The 17127-nt window shown below is 57.0% G+C and overlaps 1 protein-coding gene and 1 pseudogene across 1 annotated transcript in view; one reads left to right on the forward strand and one right to left on the reverse strand.

Annotated features, from left to right (window-relative positions):
• Nucleotides 1-17127, forward strand: part of HSPG2 (heparan sulfate proteoglycan 2) — a 111080-nt gene that overhangs the window by 40791 nt on the left and 53162 nt on the right. The window contains 24 exon segments of the mRNA XM_017886455.1: nt 1655-1783; nt 2047-2301; nt 2393-2512; nt 4360-4491; nt 4647-4791; nt 4885-5036; nt 5129-5275; nt 8991-9154; nt 9660-9839; nt 9936-10132; nt 10241-10388; nt 11369-11496; nt 11820-11906; nt 11995-12053; nt 12233-12300; nt 13806-13946; nt 14053-14229; nt 14417-14596; nt 14710-14828; nt 15452-15563; nt 15726-15839; nt 15922-16049; nt 16460-16546; nt 17049-17098. Of these exon segments, the coding sequence (XP_017741944.1) occupies nt 1655-1783; nt 2047-2301; nt 2393-2512; nt 4360-4491; nt 4647-4791; nt 4885-5036; nt 5129-5275; nt 8991-9154; nt 9660-9839; nt 9936-10132; nt 10241-10388; nt 11369-11496; nt 11820-11906; nt 11995-12053; nt 12233-12300; nt 13806-13946; nt 14053-14229; nt 14417-14596; nt 14710-14828; nt 15452-15563; nt 15726-15839; nt 15922-16049; nt 16460-16546; nt 17049-17098 (3219 nt within the window).
• LOC108538416 (60S ribosomal protein L31 pseudogene) lies at nt 7529-7926 on the reverse strand (annotated as a pseudogene).

The raw sequence follows: 17127 nt of genomic DNA on the forward strand, positions 1-17127 counted from the left end.
AGAGACTAAGAAACTGGTCTAAACCACACAGCTGTTAGGTGCAGAATCCTGACCTTTGTACTCTGGGTCAGCCCAGATTTCCTTCTACTGTGCCCTTGGTCTCCTGTTTTAACCTCCTGAGTTTGTTTTTTTTTTTCTCTAGACCGAACAGCCCTAGTTCATCCCTCACAGGCTGTGGTTCTCAGCCCTGTCTCCATCTCAGTTCCCTCTCTCTGGGAAGACCCTGACTCAGTGGAACTCAGAATGGAACAAATCCATCCCCTAGCCCAATGAGGAAAAAATAGTGAAACCATCACCTCCCTTGTTCTGCACCTCAATTAAGCCAAGCGTGGTGGTGCACGCCTGTAGTCCTAGCTACTCAGGAGGCTGAGGCAGGAGGATCACTGGAGCCCAGGAGTTTGAGGCTGCAGTGAGCTAGGATCATGCCACTGTACCCCAGCCTGGGTGACAGAGCAAAACCCTGCCTCTAAAACAAAACAAACAAAAACCCTTAATTATTGCACCCCGAGATCAAGCTTGCTCTTCTGCATCATCAGGCCCAGGTCTAAAGACTGCTGGGGGTCCAGCCCTCCTCTCTCACTTTTCAATGAGTCCTCCTGGCTAGGGATGGTGGAATGGCCTGGCCCAGCCCTGCAGCCCTCAGCTCCCAGCTCCCAGGTTGAACAGCCACTGACCACATCTTCCTTTCCAGCACAGACCCCCCCACCCCCGCCGGCCGCTGTGGCGGTCGCAGTGACACCAGGTGAGAGTGTAAGCCAGGCCCAGGCCCAGCCAGGTTCCTAGAGAAGTTAAGGTTGGAGAGGAGGCCGGGTGCGGGGGCTTACGCCTGTAACCCCAGCACTTTGGGAAGCCAAGATGGGAGGATTGCTTGAGGCAAGGAGTTCCAGACCAGCTTGGGCAAGCAACATAGCAAGACCCTGTCTCTAAAAAAAATAAAAAAGAAGAGAAAAAAAAATTTTTCTTAAAGGATGGGCCGGGCGTGGTGGCTCACACCTGTAATCCCAGCACTTTGGGAGGCCAAGGCGGGTGGATCACGAGGTCAGGAGATCAAGACCATCCTGGCTAACACGGTGAAACCCCGTCTCTACTAAAATACAAAAAATTAGCCGGGCGTGGTGGCGGGCGCCTGTAGTCCCAGCTACTTGGGAGGCTGAGGCTGGAGAATGGCGTGAACCCAGGAGGCGGAGCTTGCAGTGAGCCGAGATCGCGCCACTGCACTCCAGCCCGGGCGACAGAGCGAGACTCTGTTTCAAAAAAAAAGGGATAGAGGGGAAAGAAGGGTGTGGGCAAGATGGCTGACTGGGCACAGCCCAAGACAACTGGGCACTCTCTTTTCCCCTCCTTCTTTGTCCTCACTGGGCCAGGCTGTGGCCTGCATGTGTGTGGTGTGGTGGTTGCATGCGTGTGGCATGTCAACTGCCTGTGGGGTCTGTGCTAGAGATGGGGGAGGCCACTGCCACTTGTCCCATGCCCACGCGTGCTGTGGATGTGTCTAGTATGTGCTCCTTGCTCTCGCTGTGCCTGCCAGAAACCAAGCTGCCTGACAAAGAGTCCTGAAGCCCGCTCCAGCCATGCAGCACCTGTGCGTTCCCTACAGCTTCCCGCACCTCCCTCCTGCTGCCTCTGACTCCAGTCTGCTTCCTTCCACCCACAGTGCCCCAGTTCCCAAGAGCCTGCACGGAGGCTGAGTTTGCCTGCCACAGCTACAATGAGTGTGTGGCCCTAGAGTATCGCTGTGACCGGCGGCCCGACTGCAGGGACATGTCTGATGAGCTCAATTGCGGTGAGGGGATGTCCGAGGCCACAAGTGGTTTGGGCACTAGGGGAGGGCCAGGGTCCTACACCTGGGTCTTGGAGCCCATCAAGGACTATGAGGGTTTGGTGCAGGCAGAGGATAGGGGCATAGGAAGGGCGATGACAGAGCCAGGCAGGGGGCGGCAGAGAGTAGTGTTGGGGAGTACAGGGTGGGCCTGGGGAGGGTTGGGGACAAGAAGCAGGTGAGGAGCCACCTGCTTCTGCCAAATGCCAAGCAGAATCTGTCCACAGAGGAACTGGTCCTGGGGATCAGCCCCACAGTCTCTCTCCTGGTGGAGACGACACCTTTACCACTGCGGCCGGAGACAACCATCATGCGACAGCCACCAGTCACCCACGCTCCTCAGCCCCTGCTTCCCGGTTCCGTCAGGCCCCTGCCCTGTGGGCCCCAGGAGGCCGCATGCCGCAGTGGTCACTGCATCCCCGGAGACTACCTCTGCGACGGACAGGAGGACTGCGAGGACGGCAGCGATGAGCTAGACTGTGGTGCGCACTGGCACTGGCAGGGGTGCAGGTGAGTGCGGGGAGCGGGAAGCTGGCCCAGGAGGATGCTGCTGACCCCTGCCCTGTCTCCTAGGACCCCCGCCACCCTGTGAGCCCAATGAGTTCCCCTGTGGGAATGGACATTGTGCCCTCAAGCTGTGGCGCTGTGATGGTGATTTTGACTGTGAGGACCGAACTGACGAAGCCAACTGCCGTGAGTATCCGAGGGTCCAGCGGAGGCCCCCACCCTGCCCAGGCCGCTTGCTCCTGCCCCGCCTTCCACTCCTGCCCCGCCTTCCACTCCTGCCCCGTCCCTACCCTGCCCCGTCCCTACCCTGCCCCTCTGCTTTCTACCCTCCCCCGTCCCTACCCTGCCCCTCTGCTTTCTACCCTCCCCAGTCCCCCAAGCCTGTTTGTTTGCTCTCCCTGGCTGAGTGCGGAAGGCCCTGGAGACACACTCCAAGGTTTCTCTCTGACCAGAGCTGTAAGGCCTCTTGGCCCTGAGTTGGCCTTGGTGAAGCTGTGTAGTTAGCCCGCCTGTGGTTCGTGTCTCTTCATTTCTTTCCTTTATTTTTGTTACCATGAAGCTTCTCTTTGTTTTGTATGTGTGTCAGACGAATGACTAGGAGGGTTCTATGTGCCAAGGTCCTTGGTGATGGGTCCTTGGCTTATGTATGCAAGTCAGAGCCTTACCCATCTATCTGTCCAACTCCCCAGCCACCCATGCACCCACGTATGCACCCATTATCCATCCACGCAGCCTTTCATCCATCTCTCCACCTATCCATCTGTCATCCTTCTTCCCTCCCATCCGTCCTTCCAGCCTCCCACTGCCCCACCCTTATGGTATCCATCTTTCCAGTTCATGTTGTGGACATTATGGGCGTCCTGATAGTTAAATAGGATGGGGAGGCTGGAGAGGCAGAGACCACATCAGGTGGTATCCAGTATGTCCCGTCCCATGAGAAGCCTGATGCTTGTTAGTGCGAGATTGAGGATAATCTTCAGGCCCTTCTCTGTGGTCCTGGGTGGTGTGTCTGGGCGCGTGTCCATGTTCCTGCCGTGAGCTTGTCCAGCTTCTCCTTGCCTTCCTTCCCCTGCCCACTCCACAGCAAGCCCTGGGGAGAGGCCACATCATGCCACAGACCGGCAGAGTTTGAGAATGCCTTTCTGTGGCTCTAAGCTTGCCTGTCAGCACCAGCTCCTTGGGAGAGAGAAAGTAATTGGGGGCTTTAGTTGGAAGGCCCTTTCCAGGGACCTCTGCTGGGGAAGTCAAAGGAAGGACAGGTCCTTGTGGACAGCACAGAACCAGAGAATGTGAAGGCTGAATGGCCTCATGGGCTCCTGAGAGTGCGGGGAACAGAAGCGCCTGAGCTGCCTCCACAGCTACCTCCTGGTCTCCTCTCGCACCTGCTCTGTGGATGCGCGGCTTCCGCTCCTGCATGGCTGTGACTTCTCTGTCTGTGTCTGTGTCTCTCTCAAGCTCCATCTCCCTGAGGAAAGAATATTGGTCACCAGCCACTAGAGAGGCCTAGTGGGGCCCAGCCCTTGTCCCAGGGCACCTCCAGCCTCTGGCCACTCCATAGAGGGCCTGTCAGTGGGAGCACAGACTGTCGAGCCCCACAGGGGACCATGCTGTGCCAGGCGCCTTGCCGGGCCTTTCTGGTAGAGAAGGGTGTGTGGGGCATTGCTGGCGCCCAGAGATGCCAGCCCCACTGGTTGTGCCTTCGACGTGGGTCTTGTCCATGTGTGCAAGATAGCACTTCTGTGACTCTTGAGTGTGGCTGGGTGACACTGTGTTTGTGACCGTGATGTGCCAGCCATAACTGGCATGGGGAATGCAGGTGGAGTGGGGTGGGGGCTGGGTAATGTGATGAGTGGTTCGATGACACCTGGTGGCCGCATCATGCTGGCTGTGAGGTGGACAGTGTTGTGCAGCAGGGACTAGGCATGGTGAGGGCCACTGTGGGTTATGTGGGCAAAATGAGAGAGTGACTCTGGGGATGCCCAGGGAGGATGGACAGGGGTGGGCTGTTGGGAACCACCTGGCTTTGTCCCCAGCCGCCAAGCGCCCTGAAGAGGTGTGTGGGCCCACACAGTTCCGATGTGTCTCTACCAACGTGTGCATCCCAGCCAGCTTCCACTGTGATGAGGAGAGTGACTGTCCCGACCGGAGCGACGAGTTTGGCTGCAGTGAGCAGGGAGCTGGGATCGAGATGTGGGCCCTGGGCTGGGTTGTGGGGGCTTCTGTCCACAGCCTCAGCCTCCACTCTTCTCCCTCCTAGCCCCTCAGAGCGCTCCCTCCGCTCCTCCTTCCTTTGCCCTCACCCCTACCCTGGTCTCCTCAGTGCCCCCCCAGGTGGTGACGCCTCCCCAGGAGTCCATCCAGGCTTCCCGGGGCCAGACAGTGACCTTCACCTGCGTGGCCATTGGCGTCCCCACCCCCATCATCAATTGGAGGCTCAACTGGGGCCACATCCCGTCTCATCCCAGGTGTGGCTCTGGGCCCGGGTGGTGGGGTGGGAATGGGGGACAGCTGGTCCAGAGCCCTAGGCCAGATCCTACCACTTGTCTTGGGGCCAACAGGGTGACAGTGACCAGCGAGGGGGGCCGTGGCACACTGATCATCCGTGACGTGAAGGAGTCAGACCAGGGTGCCTACACCTGTGAGGCCATGAACGCCCGGGGCATGGTGTTTGGCATTCCTGACGGTGTCCTTGAGCTCGTCCCACAGCGAGGTACTGCTGGAGGGCAGGTGTCACCGGGTGTGGGGGTGGAGCTGAGCTGCCTGCCACAGCTGGCTGCAGCCCCCTCCCATGCCGCCCAGCAGGCCCCTGCCCTGATGGCCACTTCTATCTGGAGCACAGCGCCTCCTGCCTGCCCTGCTTCTGCTTTGGCATCACCAGCGTGTGCCAGAGCAGCCGCCGCTTCCGGGACCAGATCAGGCTGCGCTTTGACCAACCCGATGACTTCAAGGGTGCGTTGGCGGGCGGGTGAGCGCTGCGGGAGGTGGGAGGTGGGTACCAGGCTCCAGTGGGCACAGAGGATAGATGCAGACAGAGGGGGCCAGGTTTCGGGAAGGAATACGAGTCACTGAAGAAACACTGAGCCCTGTCAAAAAAGCATTTTGGGGGGAAAACCACCATGTTTAGGAAAAGCCAAATCCCCCCTTGCTACCTGCCTGCTTCAGGTTACGGAGAGGACGGGCTCTGGAGCCAGCTTCCTGCTTCAGATCCTGATGTGGACACTGTCCACCTGTGTCCTGGGTCAAGTTACCCACTATCTCATGTCTGTTTTCTCATCTATAAAGTTGGGGTGGGGGGTGGAGTAATAACTACCTCCGGGGGTTGGTAAGGACTTAGTGGAGTCGCGTATGTAAGCCTCTCGGAATTGTGCTCAGCCCATGGTCAGCACCCAGGAGGTATTTGCTAACGTCAGAGTCATTGTCCTCATTCTGAGAGACAGAGGTGCCAGTGTACCCAGAGTATAGGAGCCCAGGCTTTGGCATCTCCTTAGCCTGAGGGTGGCCTCCAGCTGCACCACTTACTGCCGTTGTGTCTTTGGGCAAGTCTCTTGGCTTCCCTGGGCCTATTTTCCCAAAGACAGAGGCAGGCGGCTGGACTCAATTCTTTCTGGCTCTGAGAGGCAGAATGGCAGGATGGCTGAGAGCATGAGCCCAGGTACTACCTGGACTTGGGCTCAGGTCCCAGCTCTGTCCCACCTGGCATCAAGCAGCCCTCACTTCATTGCAGAGGATTAAATGCATGTAGAGAGTTAGCTCCAAAGCACTCAACACATTTTATGCCCTTTTGTTGGTTGAGGAACCTAAAAATGACTTGTATAAGACTTAGTTACCTGGCCAGGCATGGTGGCTTATGCCTGTAATCCAGGTACTTTGGGAGGCTGGGAGGGAGGACTGCTTGTGGCCAGGAGTTCAAGACCAACCTGGGTAACATAGTAAGACCACATCTCTACAAATAATTAAAAATAAAAAATCTAGCCAGGCATGGTGGCTTGCGCCTGTAGTCCCAGCTACTTGAGAGGCTGAGGCAGAAGGATCTGTTGAGCCTAGGAGTTTGAGGCTGCAGTGAGCTATGATCACACCGTTGCACTCCAGCCTGAACAACAGAATGAGACCCCATCCCTAAAAACAAAACAAAACTTAGTTACTTCCCAAAGTTGTTCCCCAGTGTATTTAGAATGCTAATGGCCATGGCCACCATTTGGTGAGCAGGCAGTTGGCCCTGTGGCTTGATATGACAGTCATCGAACTGCCAATAACCCTTGCAAGCAGGGCTGATTTCACAGTTGTTTTTTTTTTTTGAGACGGAGTCTCGCTCTGTCACCTGGGCTGGAGTGCAGTGGCCGGATCTCAGCTCACTGCAAGCTCCGCCTCCTGGGTTTATGCCATTCTCCTGCCTCAGCCTCCCGAGTAGCTGGGACTACAGGCGCCCGCCACCTCGCCCGGCTAGTTTTTTTGTATTTTTTTAGTAGAGATGGGGTTTCACCGTGTTAGCCAGGATGGTCTCGATCTCCTGACCTCGTGATCTGCCCGTCTCGGCCTCCCAGAGTGCTGGGATTACAGGCGTGAGCCACCACTCCCGGCCTGATTTCACAGTTTTAAGATGAGAGCCCCAGGGCTCTGAGAGGTTGTGGAACTTCCCTGGGTTCCCACAGCAGTTTAGAGGGGGAGCTGAACCCAGGGCTGTCTGATTGCAATCTGGATAGTCCAGGGGAGGGAGTGGTGGGAATTCCATCATGAGCAGGTGGCCTGTGTGTGGATGGTGACCAGGAGGGCAGAGGCCTGAAGACATCCCCGGAAGGCAGGGAGGAAAGAGGATAGAGTAACCTAGACCCGGGGCTGTGCTCGGTCCTTCTGTGGGTGAGGAGCTGGACTCCCCTGTGGTTGCAGGGGTTTAATTCAGGATGAGCGGGAGAACCTATTGGCAGACAGATGTGGACTCCATGTAAGGAAGAACTTGCTAAGAGTCAAAGTTGTCCAGAGGTGGGAGGGACAGTCTTTGGAGGTTGTACGCTCCCCATCCATGACAGCTGCACCGTCTACTGTGGCAGTCACTGACCATGTGTGGCTCTTTAAATTGAAATACAATGATTTGTTCCTGAGCAGCACTAGACACGTCTCCAGTGCTCAGTGGCCACGTGTGGCTAGTACCATTACTTTTTTTTTTTCAATTTTACAACTTTATTTGATGTATTTGACGATCAGCGATTAGTTCTCATCCACATTGACTGTCTGTAGATTTTGAAAGTGGTAACAGGTACATAGGTAACCAAAGTATAGAGCTTATTTGGTGAATCTTCATCCTCATTACATTTTCTGGACAGCCACACACGGATTCGGTATGGGACATTCCTTATTCCTTTGGCCCAGACAGCTTTGTTGAGCCTGGTATCAATGCGCACGTCTGGAGTTCCCATCTCCTTCGTGGCAAATTTCCGAATCTCTTTGAGTGCCCAAGGGACACGCTTCTTGAAGCCCACTCCATGGATGTGCTTGTGAATGTTGATGGTGTAATCTCGGGTCACCACCTCGTTGATGGCAGAACGGCCCTTTTTCTTCTCGCCACCCTTCTTTGCGGGAGCCATTCTGCTGGGTCCAAGTTGGAAAGCACCATTACTTTTAATGGCAAAATCAGCAATTACTTTTGTACCAACCTAATAGTTACCATAATGAAGAGTGTAGGTACAGGATATTTTCACTCCACCGAAAGTTCTCTAGGGTGGAGCTGTCCTAGAGATCTGGGGCGATGCTGTCAAGGGAATTCCTGTGTGGCGTACTGTGTGTATGTGTGTGTACATAGGAGAGGGTTGGACTGGATGACCCGTCATAACAACAGCAACAATAAGAGCTAGCCATTTCATGTCAGTTTTCTCATTTTAGCTTATACCTCTAGGAGGCAGGCTACTTTAAGCACCATCTTACAGATGAGGAAACTGAGGCCCTTCCCCAGGCTTACAACACACCTGGACTTGAGCTCCTGTTCCTCAGCCCTGTGTAGCTCTCCTGCCCGCAGGGTTGTTCCAGCCCTGAAAGTCTGTGGGTCTCTTAGCAAGAAAGGCCCTGAGAAGTCTGGCTGCAAAGAACCCCCTTGACCTCTTTAACCCTGTGGTTCCCAAATGGTTCCCCAGCCATCATTCCATGGCATTGACTTTCCTTTCTCAGAGCATGCTTTGGGAAATGCTGCTCCAGTATTTGGGAAGGAGGAAAAGAACTGCATTTTCTTTTTTCTTTTCTTTTTTTGAGACAGAGTCTTGTTCTGTGGACCAGGTTGGAGTGCAGTGGTGTGATCTCAGCTCACTGCAGCCTCTGCCTCCCAGGTTCAAGTGATTCTGCTGTCAGCCTCCTGAGTAGCTGGGACTACAGGTGTGCGCCACCATGCCTGGCTAATTTTTTTTTTTATTATTTTCACCATGTTGGCCAGGCTGGTCATGAACTCCTGGCCTCAAGTGATCTGCCCGCCTCAGCCTCCCAAAGTGCTGGCATTATGGACGTGAGCCACCACACCTGGCCAAAACCTGCATTTCCTTCACTTTGGAAGAGAGATCAAAGTTTTCTTGAAATAAAATTTCCCCTAGAACTTTCCCATCTTTTTCTGGGTTGCTGCCCCTCAAGATGGGTGTATCAGGCAGGTCCAGGCTGCAGCCCTTAGCCTCTCCCTTGCCACCCGCAGGTGTGAATGTGATGATGCCTGCACAGCCCAGCATGCCACCCCTCTCCTCCACGCAGCTGCAGATCGACCCAGCCCTACATGAGTTCCAGCTAGTCGACCTGTCCCGCCGCTTCCTCGTCCACGACTCCTTCTGGGCTCTCCCTGAGCAGTTCCTGGGCAACAAGGTGAGAAGCCTGGGCTGCTGCCCTGGGTGGAGAAAGAATCCCTGTGGGCTCCGCTCCCTCTGCAGTTGGTGGATAGCAAGGCAGACCTGGGGGGAAAGGTGTTGCCATGCCCCGATGCAGCCCCCTGTGGCAGTGGCTCATCCATTCAGGGCAGGACCTCTCCCTGGCACTGCTGGCTTGGGAAGAAGAGCTGGCCTTCTGTCCTCCCAAGAGCCCTCCCTGACCGCTCCCCCATGCCTGGGTTGGGTTCTGTGCCTCCGCACTGGCTTCCCTGGGCACCCTGTGCACTGCATGATTCCACACCCTGCCATGGACCAAACACCCTAGAGTCAGGGCCTGAGTCTCACCCATCTCAGTTTCCCTGTACCTAGCTCAGTGCCTGGCACACAGTGAGTCTCAGGTAGGCACAGTGAGGGAGGAGCTAGAAGACTGTAGGCACCTCGTAGGCACGGTGGGTGTCAAATGTGCCCACAGCTGCCCGCCCTGATCCACCCTGTTGTGCCAGGTGGATTCCTATGGCGGCTCCCTGCGTTACAACGTGCGCTACGAGCTGGCCCGTGGCATGCTGGAGCCAGTGCAGCGGCCGGACGTGGTCCTCATGGGTGCCGGGTACCGCCTCCTCTCCCGAGGCCACACGCCCACCCAACCTGGTGCTCTGAACCAGCGCCAGGTCCAGTTCTCTGAGGTAGGTGGTGCCTGAGCCCTTAGGGCTGGGAGCAAAGGGGGATTTAGGCTGAGTAGGTGCTGATGTGTGACCCCTGCCACCTTCACCCGTACCCAGGAGCACTGGGTCCATGAGTCTGGCCGGCCGGTGCAGCGCGCGGAGCTGCTGCAGGTGCTGCAGAGCCTGGAGGCCGTGCTCATCCAGACCGTGTACAACACCAAGATGGCCAGTGTGGGGCTGAGCGACATCGCCATGGATACTACCGTCACCCATGCCACCAGCCATGGCCGTGCCCACAGTGTGGAGGAGTGCAGGTGCCTGAGCCGGCAGGGCTGGGAGCCACAGAGACCCTGGCAAGGATAGAGGAGAAACGGCAGGGCCTCACAGTCCTTGCAGCGACTCTCTCGGTCCTGTCCCCACAGATGCTCCATTGGCTATTCTGGCTTGTCCTGCGAGAGCTGTGATGCCCACTTCACTCGGGTGCCTGGTGGGCCCTACCTGGGCACCTGCTCTGGCTGCAATTGCAATGGCCATGCCAGCTCCTGTGACCCTGTGTATGGCCACTGCCTGGTGAGTAGAGCCAGCTGGCACGTGGACACTAAAATAGGAGCAAGGACAAGGTGTGAGACTCCCTGTGTTCACGAGCTCAGCACAAGCCTCCAGAACGAGTGTCATGACTGCCAGATGAACTATCATGACCTCTGGATGCAATAACAGAGATAGAGGCTGGGTGTGGTGGCTCATGCCTGAAATCCCAGCACTTTGGGAAGCTGAGATGGGTGGATCACTTGAGGTCAGGAGTTCGCCACCAACCTGGCCAACATGGTGAAACCCCGTCTGTACTAAAAATAAGAAAATTAGCTGGGCGTGATGGCGCACGGCTGTAATCCCAGCTACTCAGGAGGCTGAGGTAGGAGAATCACTTGAGGTGGAGGTTACAGTGAGCCAAGACTGTGCCACTGTACTCCAACCTGGACAACGGAGCGAGACTCTGTCTCAAAACAACAACAAACCCCAGAGATATAGCGTCCAGACAAGGGAGGTGATGGCCCTCCTCTCCTCCACCCTCATCAGACTAATCCTGGAGAGTGTCCAATGAAGAAGCGTGACCTGCAGAGGGCAGCCCTAGGGGGAAGAGCCCTTAGGGTGACACCTTATTTCTTAGGAATAGTGGCGAGAGCTGGGACTGTGGAGCTGACAAAAGGAAAGACTCAGGCAGGGCAGCATTGTCATCTCCAAATCCCTGCAAAGGTGTCAGGCAGAAGAAACAGACTCTGGAGAGCAGAACTGGCCAGTGGGTGCAGATTGGAAGAGGGTGGCAGGTTTAGGTTGATAAAAAGCAGGCATTTGGAATCATCTATGGGACAGGCTGTTGTGTGAGGTGATAAGCTCCCCATCATCTACAAGTGGTTGCAGTTGATGCTCCCCTGTCTGCAAAGCTGTGCCTCCAGCGTGATGGGGAGGCTGAGCCAGACAGCCTCCAAGGCCCCCCACAGCATCTGGCCCAGTTCTGCTCTAGAAGTTGAGCCATACCCTCTTCCTTCTCCTAGAATTGCCAGCACAACACGGAGGGGCCACAGTGCAACAAGTGCAAGGCTGGCTTCTTTGGGGATGCCACAAAAGCCACAGCTACTGCCTGCCGGCCCTGCCCTTGCCCATACATCGATGCCTCCCGCAGGTCAGCCTCGGCTCAGGGTGGGGGGGTTTGGCTGGGGGCCGTGCAGCAGGCCGGGAGAATACTCTGAGCAGGGAGGCGGGAGACTTGGATTCAGATGTCCGCCTGGTCACTAAGTTACCCTGTGCTCCTTGACCTCTATAGGCCTCTGTTTCCTTGTCTGTATAATGAGCCCCCTGACTTCCCACAGTTGCTGTGCCGGGCAGGGAGATGGTGTCATGCCTCATGGCACACTGTGTCTGTGTGGACAGCGGTCATTTCCCAGGGTGGGATGAGAAAGCCTGACCCCAGCCCTGCGCCATGCCCTGTCTACTTGATACCCACAGATTCTCAGACACTTGCTTCCTGGACACGGATGGCCAAGCCACATGTGACGCCTGTGCCCCAGGCTACACTGGCCGCCGCTGTGAGAGGTGAGGGAGAGCCTTGGGGGCTGCAGGAAGGGGGCTCCTGGGTGGGGTCATGGAAGTGCCACTGATGGGGGCCCCCTCTCTCCCCTAGCTGTGCCCCCGGATATGAGGGCAACCCCATCCAGCCCGGCGGGAAGTGCAGGCCTGTCAGTGAGTATGGCTGCCACCATCCCCTGACACCCAGCTCGCAACCCAACCTGGGCTGTACACCAAGCACCCTCCCTCCCTGCCCCAGCTTATGATCCTTGGGGAGCTGCTGTTCCTCTATCTGCTCGAACCGTGTCTATCCCATTCCCACCTGCCCTGCCAACACCAACTTTGTGTCCCAGACCAGGAGATTGTGCGCTGTGATGAGCGTGGCAGCATGGGGACCTCCGGGGAAGCCTGCCGCTGTAAGGTACGCATGCCATCCGCCACCCACCCAGGGGTCTTGGGCCCAGCACCACAGCTGGGAGAAGGAGGAAGGAAGCTCTGTCCTCTCCATAGATCCTTGGCCAGTGGGTGGTAACATAGAGGCTAGTGGACCTGGCTGACCAGTCTTCTGTACCAGGAGAGGTGGTCTGGTGTTGGGAAGGAGCACTTGTTAGGGAGTCAGGCGACCTGAGTTCAAGTCCCAGTCATTCTTTATGCAGCCTTTGTATCTGCATTGTACCTTTGCTTTTGCTATACTTTGTCCATTGTCACATTGATAAAATGATATAGATATTACTGTCCCCCATTTGTGAATAAGGAAACGGAGGCCAGAGAAGGGAGGTCACTTGCGTTAAGAATGGGAGCATCGGCGGGGCGCAGTGGCTCACGCCTGTAATCCCAGCACTTTGGGAGGCTAAGGTGGGTGGATCACTTGAGGTCAGGAGTTCAAGACCAGCCTGACCAACATGGTGAAACCCCATCTCTACTAAAATACAAAATTAGCCGGTCGTGGTGGCGGGCGCCTATAATCCCAGCTACTCAGGGGGCTGAGGCAGGAGAATCACTTGAACCTGGGAAGCAGAGGTTGCAGTGAGCCAGGATTGTGCCACTGCACTACAGCCTGGGCAGCAAGAGCGAAACTCTGTCTCAAAAAAAAAGAAAAGAAAAGAATGTGCGTATCAAGTGTCAGTGTAAAAAAGAATGGACAGATTCTGGAGTCAGGCACTCCTGGTCTTCAATCCCAGAGTGGATAAGCAAGCTGAGTAATTTGTGCAAGTCATTTCACATCCCTGAGCCTCTGTTTCCTCATGTGAAGGATGAAGGTATCACCTACCTCTCAAGGTCCTTAGGAGAGTTAAATGAGGTGATGTCAAATGGAAAGCAGAACAGTGCATGAAACACTCCATAAATAGAAGCAGCAATTATTTCAATCAAGTCGCTGTATTTCAAATTTAAATTTATTGGTGAACCCCCTGGCAGCCAAAGAGAAAAGGGAAAAATGCTTGCCTAAGCCCTTGTTAAGTGGGAATTACTGTTAAGATGGTAATGACGCCTCATACATGTGCTCTTTCTTTTTTTTTTTGAGAAGGAGTCTCGCTCCCGTCGTGCAGGGTGGAGTGCAGTGGTGCAATCTTGGCTCACTGCAACCTCCACCTCCCGGATTCAAACGATTCTCCTTCCTCAGCCTTCTGAGTAGCTGGAATTGCAGCTGTGCACCACCATGCTGGGCTAATTTTTGTATTTTTAGTAGAGACGGGGTTTTGCCATGTTGGCAAGGCTGGTCTCAAACTTCTGACCTGTGGTGATCCACCTGCCTTGGCCTCCCAAAGTGCTGGGATTACAGGCATAAGCCACCACGCCCAGCCACATGTACTCTTTCAGTGGCTCCCCTGGGTCTCGGGTTCTTATCTGGACTGAGGGTGGATTCGGCCTGAGCTCCAGGCAGCCTCTCCTCTGGGCTGTCCTTCAGCTCCGACTCTGTGCCTGCAGAACAATGTGGTGGGGCGCTTGTGCAACGAATGTGCTGACGGCTCTTTCCACCTGAGTACCCAAAACCCCGATGGCTGCCTCAAGTGCTTCTGCATGGGTGTCAGTCGCCAGTGCACCAGCTCTTCCTGGAGCCGTACCCAGGTACCTCTGCAAGGTGGGCGGGCAGGACCGCCAAGCCCTGGGCTGGATGGACCAAGTGCCAGTCCCAGGCCATGGCCCCCATCCCAGCCCTTTCTCCTCCTCCCAGGTGCATGGGGCCTCTGAGGAGCCTGGTCGCTTCAGCCTGACCAACGCTGCAAGCACCCACACCACCAACGAGGGCATCTTCTCCCCCACGCCTGGGGAACTGGGATTCTCCTCCTTCCACAGACTCCTATCTGGACCCTACTTCTGGAGCCTCCCTTCACGCTTCCTGGGGGACAAGGTGGGTAGTGGGTGGGAAGGGAAAGGAAACTCCAGGCAGCAGGAACAGCACAGGCAAAGGCTTGGAGGCAGGAGGGTCGTGGCGCCTTGGGAGAATAGTGAGATACACTGCATGGAAAAGGTGGCTGGAGCAGCGACAGGGCCCAAATTCAGGCCCCTGCTAAGCTCCTATCTAACCCTGGTCCCAGGTGACCTCCTATGGAGGAGAGCTGCGTTTCACAGTGACCCAGCGGTCCCAGCCAGGCTCCACACCCCTGCACGGGCAGCCACTGGTGGTGCTGCAAGGTAACAACATCATCCTAGAGCACCACCCGGCCCAGGAGCCCAGCCCCGGCCAGCCCAGCACCTTCACTGTGCCCTTCCGGGAGGTGAGCAGTACTGTCCCCTGGGGTAGGGGTGCGGGCAGGCCCTTGCTCCTGCCTCTCCAGCATCAGTACTCCAGGACATCCGGGGCTGAGCACATATGTCCTTTCCTTGGCAGCAAGCATGGCAGCGGCCCGATGGGCAGCCAGCCACACGGGAGCACCTGCTGATGGCACTGGCGGGCATCGATACCCTCCTGGTCCGAGCATCCTACGCCCAGCAGCCCGCTGAGAGCAGGTGTCTGGAGCGGGGCAGGAGGACCAGCATGGGCTTGGGGAAGGGACTCTGTCTACGCGGTGCAGTGCGGCACAGCCACTTACAGACTGTGCGACCCTTTTGTGCCTCACTTTCCCTGTCTGTGAAATGGAGAGTCTAACAATGTCTCCATTACAGGCTGGTCTGGGGCCAGGCTCCCTAGAAGGAAGCCTGAGATGGGGATTGGGGTGCACATGATTCACAAGGAGAGGGATGCAGGAGTGGGGAGGGCCACGCAGGGATGTGGTCGCAGGTCAAGTCTAGCCCCAGCCTCAGCCCACGGGGAGCTCTGGAGAGTCTCTCGCCGGAGAGTGGTCTTACTTTCAGGCACGAAGGCTCTTGTAGCCTGTATCAGCCTGTCACTGGGTACCCCAGGGGGATGGGGTGGTATAACCTCTCCAGGTGAGGAAGGGTGATGGTTTGGAGTAAGTTGCAGGTAACGGCTGTTTGCCACGGCCCTCGCAACCTCTGGAGATCTGGACAGGGCCCCAGCAGCGCTGTGACAGGGCTGTCGGGAGGACTGACCACACCCTCCGAGTGGAGGACTCCAGGCGTTCCTGGCACAGAGCTAGCGGTCCTATTCATGCGGGGTCTTGTCACGCCAGGGTCTCTGGGATCAGCATGGATGTGGCTGTGCCTGAGGAAACCGGCCAGGACCCCGCGCTGGAAGTGGAGCAGTGCTCCTGCCCACCCGGGTACCGCGGCCCGTCCTGCCAGGTGAGTCCTGGGCCCCACGCCGGCCCAGCCAGCTCCCTCTATGGTGCTCCCCACCCCTTCTCCACGAGCCCTCCCCACTTCCCCAGCCCTGGCCATCCAGTGCCCCTACCCGAATGGGCCATGTTCAGCAAGGCCCTCCCACTGCCATCTTTCTGCCCCCAGGACTGTGACACAGGCTACACACGCATGCCCAGTGGCCTCTACCTGGGTACCTGCGAACGCTGCAGCTGCCACGGTCACTCAGAGGCCTGTGAGCCTGAAACAGGTGCCTGCCAGGTGAGTCCTGCCCTCCTTCCCCCTACCCCAGTGATCTGTGGCCTCTGGGGGCCCAGCCTCAACTCACATCCTGCTCCTCCAGGGTTGCCGGCATCACACAGAGGGCCCTCGGTGTGAGCAGTGCCAGCCAGGATACTACGGGGACGCCCAGCGGGGGACACCACAGGACTGCCAGCTGTGCCCCTGCTACGGAGACCCTGCTGCCGGCCAGTGCGTCCGGTCCCCACCCGCCTGGTCCCTGCCCGCACCTGCCCTGCCCTGAAATGTCTACCACCCCCTCCCACACACCCTTCCTCCAGGGCCCTTCTGAGAGGCAGTGGTTAAATCCTGGCCTTGCCGCCTCCTCAGTGTCACTTGGTGTGAAATACACTTCACTTTCAGGGCCTCAGCTGCCTCATCTGTGAAATGGGGTAGTCCACCCTCGTCAGCCCCTTGTGTGAGAGGTGAATGAGGCGATGCATGTGGAACTCTTAGCACGGTGCCAGGCATGCAATGGCACTCAGGACACATGAGTTCACTTGCCTGTTCTTCCCCTCCCCTCTCCCCTGGTCCTGAAGGAGAATAAGGGGAGAGGTAGGAGCCACTGCATTACTGACTAGAAATCTGCCCCCTATACTCAGGGCTGCCCACACTTGTTTTCTGGACACAGACGGCCACCCCACTTGTGATGCATGCTCCCCAGGCCACAGCGGGCGTCACTGCGAGAGGTGAGGCAGGGGCTGGAGAAGGTGGGGGAATGCACACGGGGCACAAGGGGGTGTCCCTGGAGTCCTCGGGCAGGGCCCAGCCCTCCCAACCCAGAGGAATCAGGGATGCCTCTCACTCTTAACCTTGCACAGGCCCCAGAAGACAGTCAGCTCCCCTCCTTGGGAGCCTCAACCTCTAGCCCAGAATTCAAGACCCTCAGACATACATCCTAGCCTGTGGTTCACCTTCAGCCCCCTGGTCCCCTGCCCCAGGCCAGTCTTCCCACAAAACCCCTGCTTCTTTCCGAAGCTCCTGGGTTCCTGACTGCCCCGATTCACTGGCTGTATGGTCCAGGGCGCATCCCTGGTCTTCTCTGCCCAGTTTCCCCGTAACGTGGGCGAGTCAGGCTGTTGGTTTCTTGTAGTGCACGAGGCCATCGAATTCAGTATGAGACCCCCAGCCCAGCCCTGGGGTTCTGCTTCCCTTCATCCAAAATTCATCAGAGACTTTCTCTCTCTGCAGGTGTGCCCCTGGCTACTATGGCAACCCCAGCCAGGGCCAGCCATGCCGGAGTGAGTAAGATTGGGGAGGTCTTTGGGGT

The sequence above is a fragment of the Rhinopithecus bieti genome, unplaced genomic scaffold (assembly GCF_001698545.2).
Source record: "Rhinopithecus bieti isolate Rb0 unplaced genomic scaffold, ASM169854v2 scaffold_14826, whole genome shotgun sequence".
NCBI classification, from domain to species: domain Eukaryota; kingdom Metazoa; phylum Chordata; class Mammalia; order Primates; family Cercopithecidae; genus Rhinopithecus; species Rhinopithecus bieti.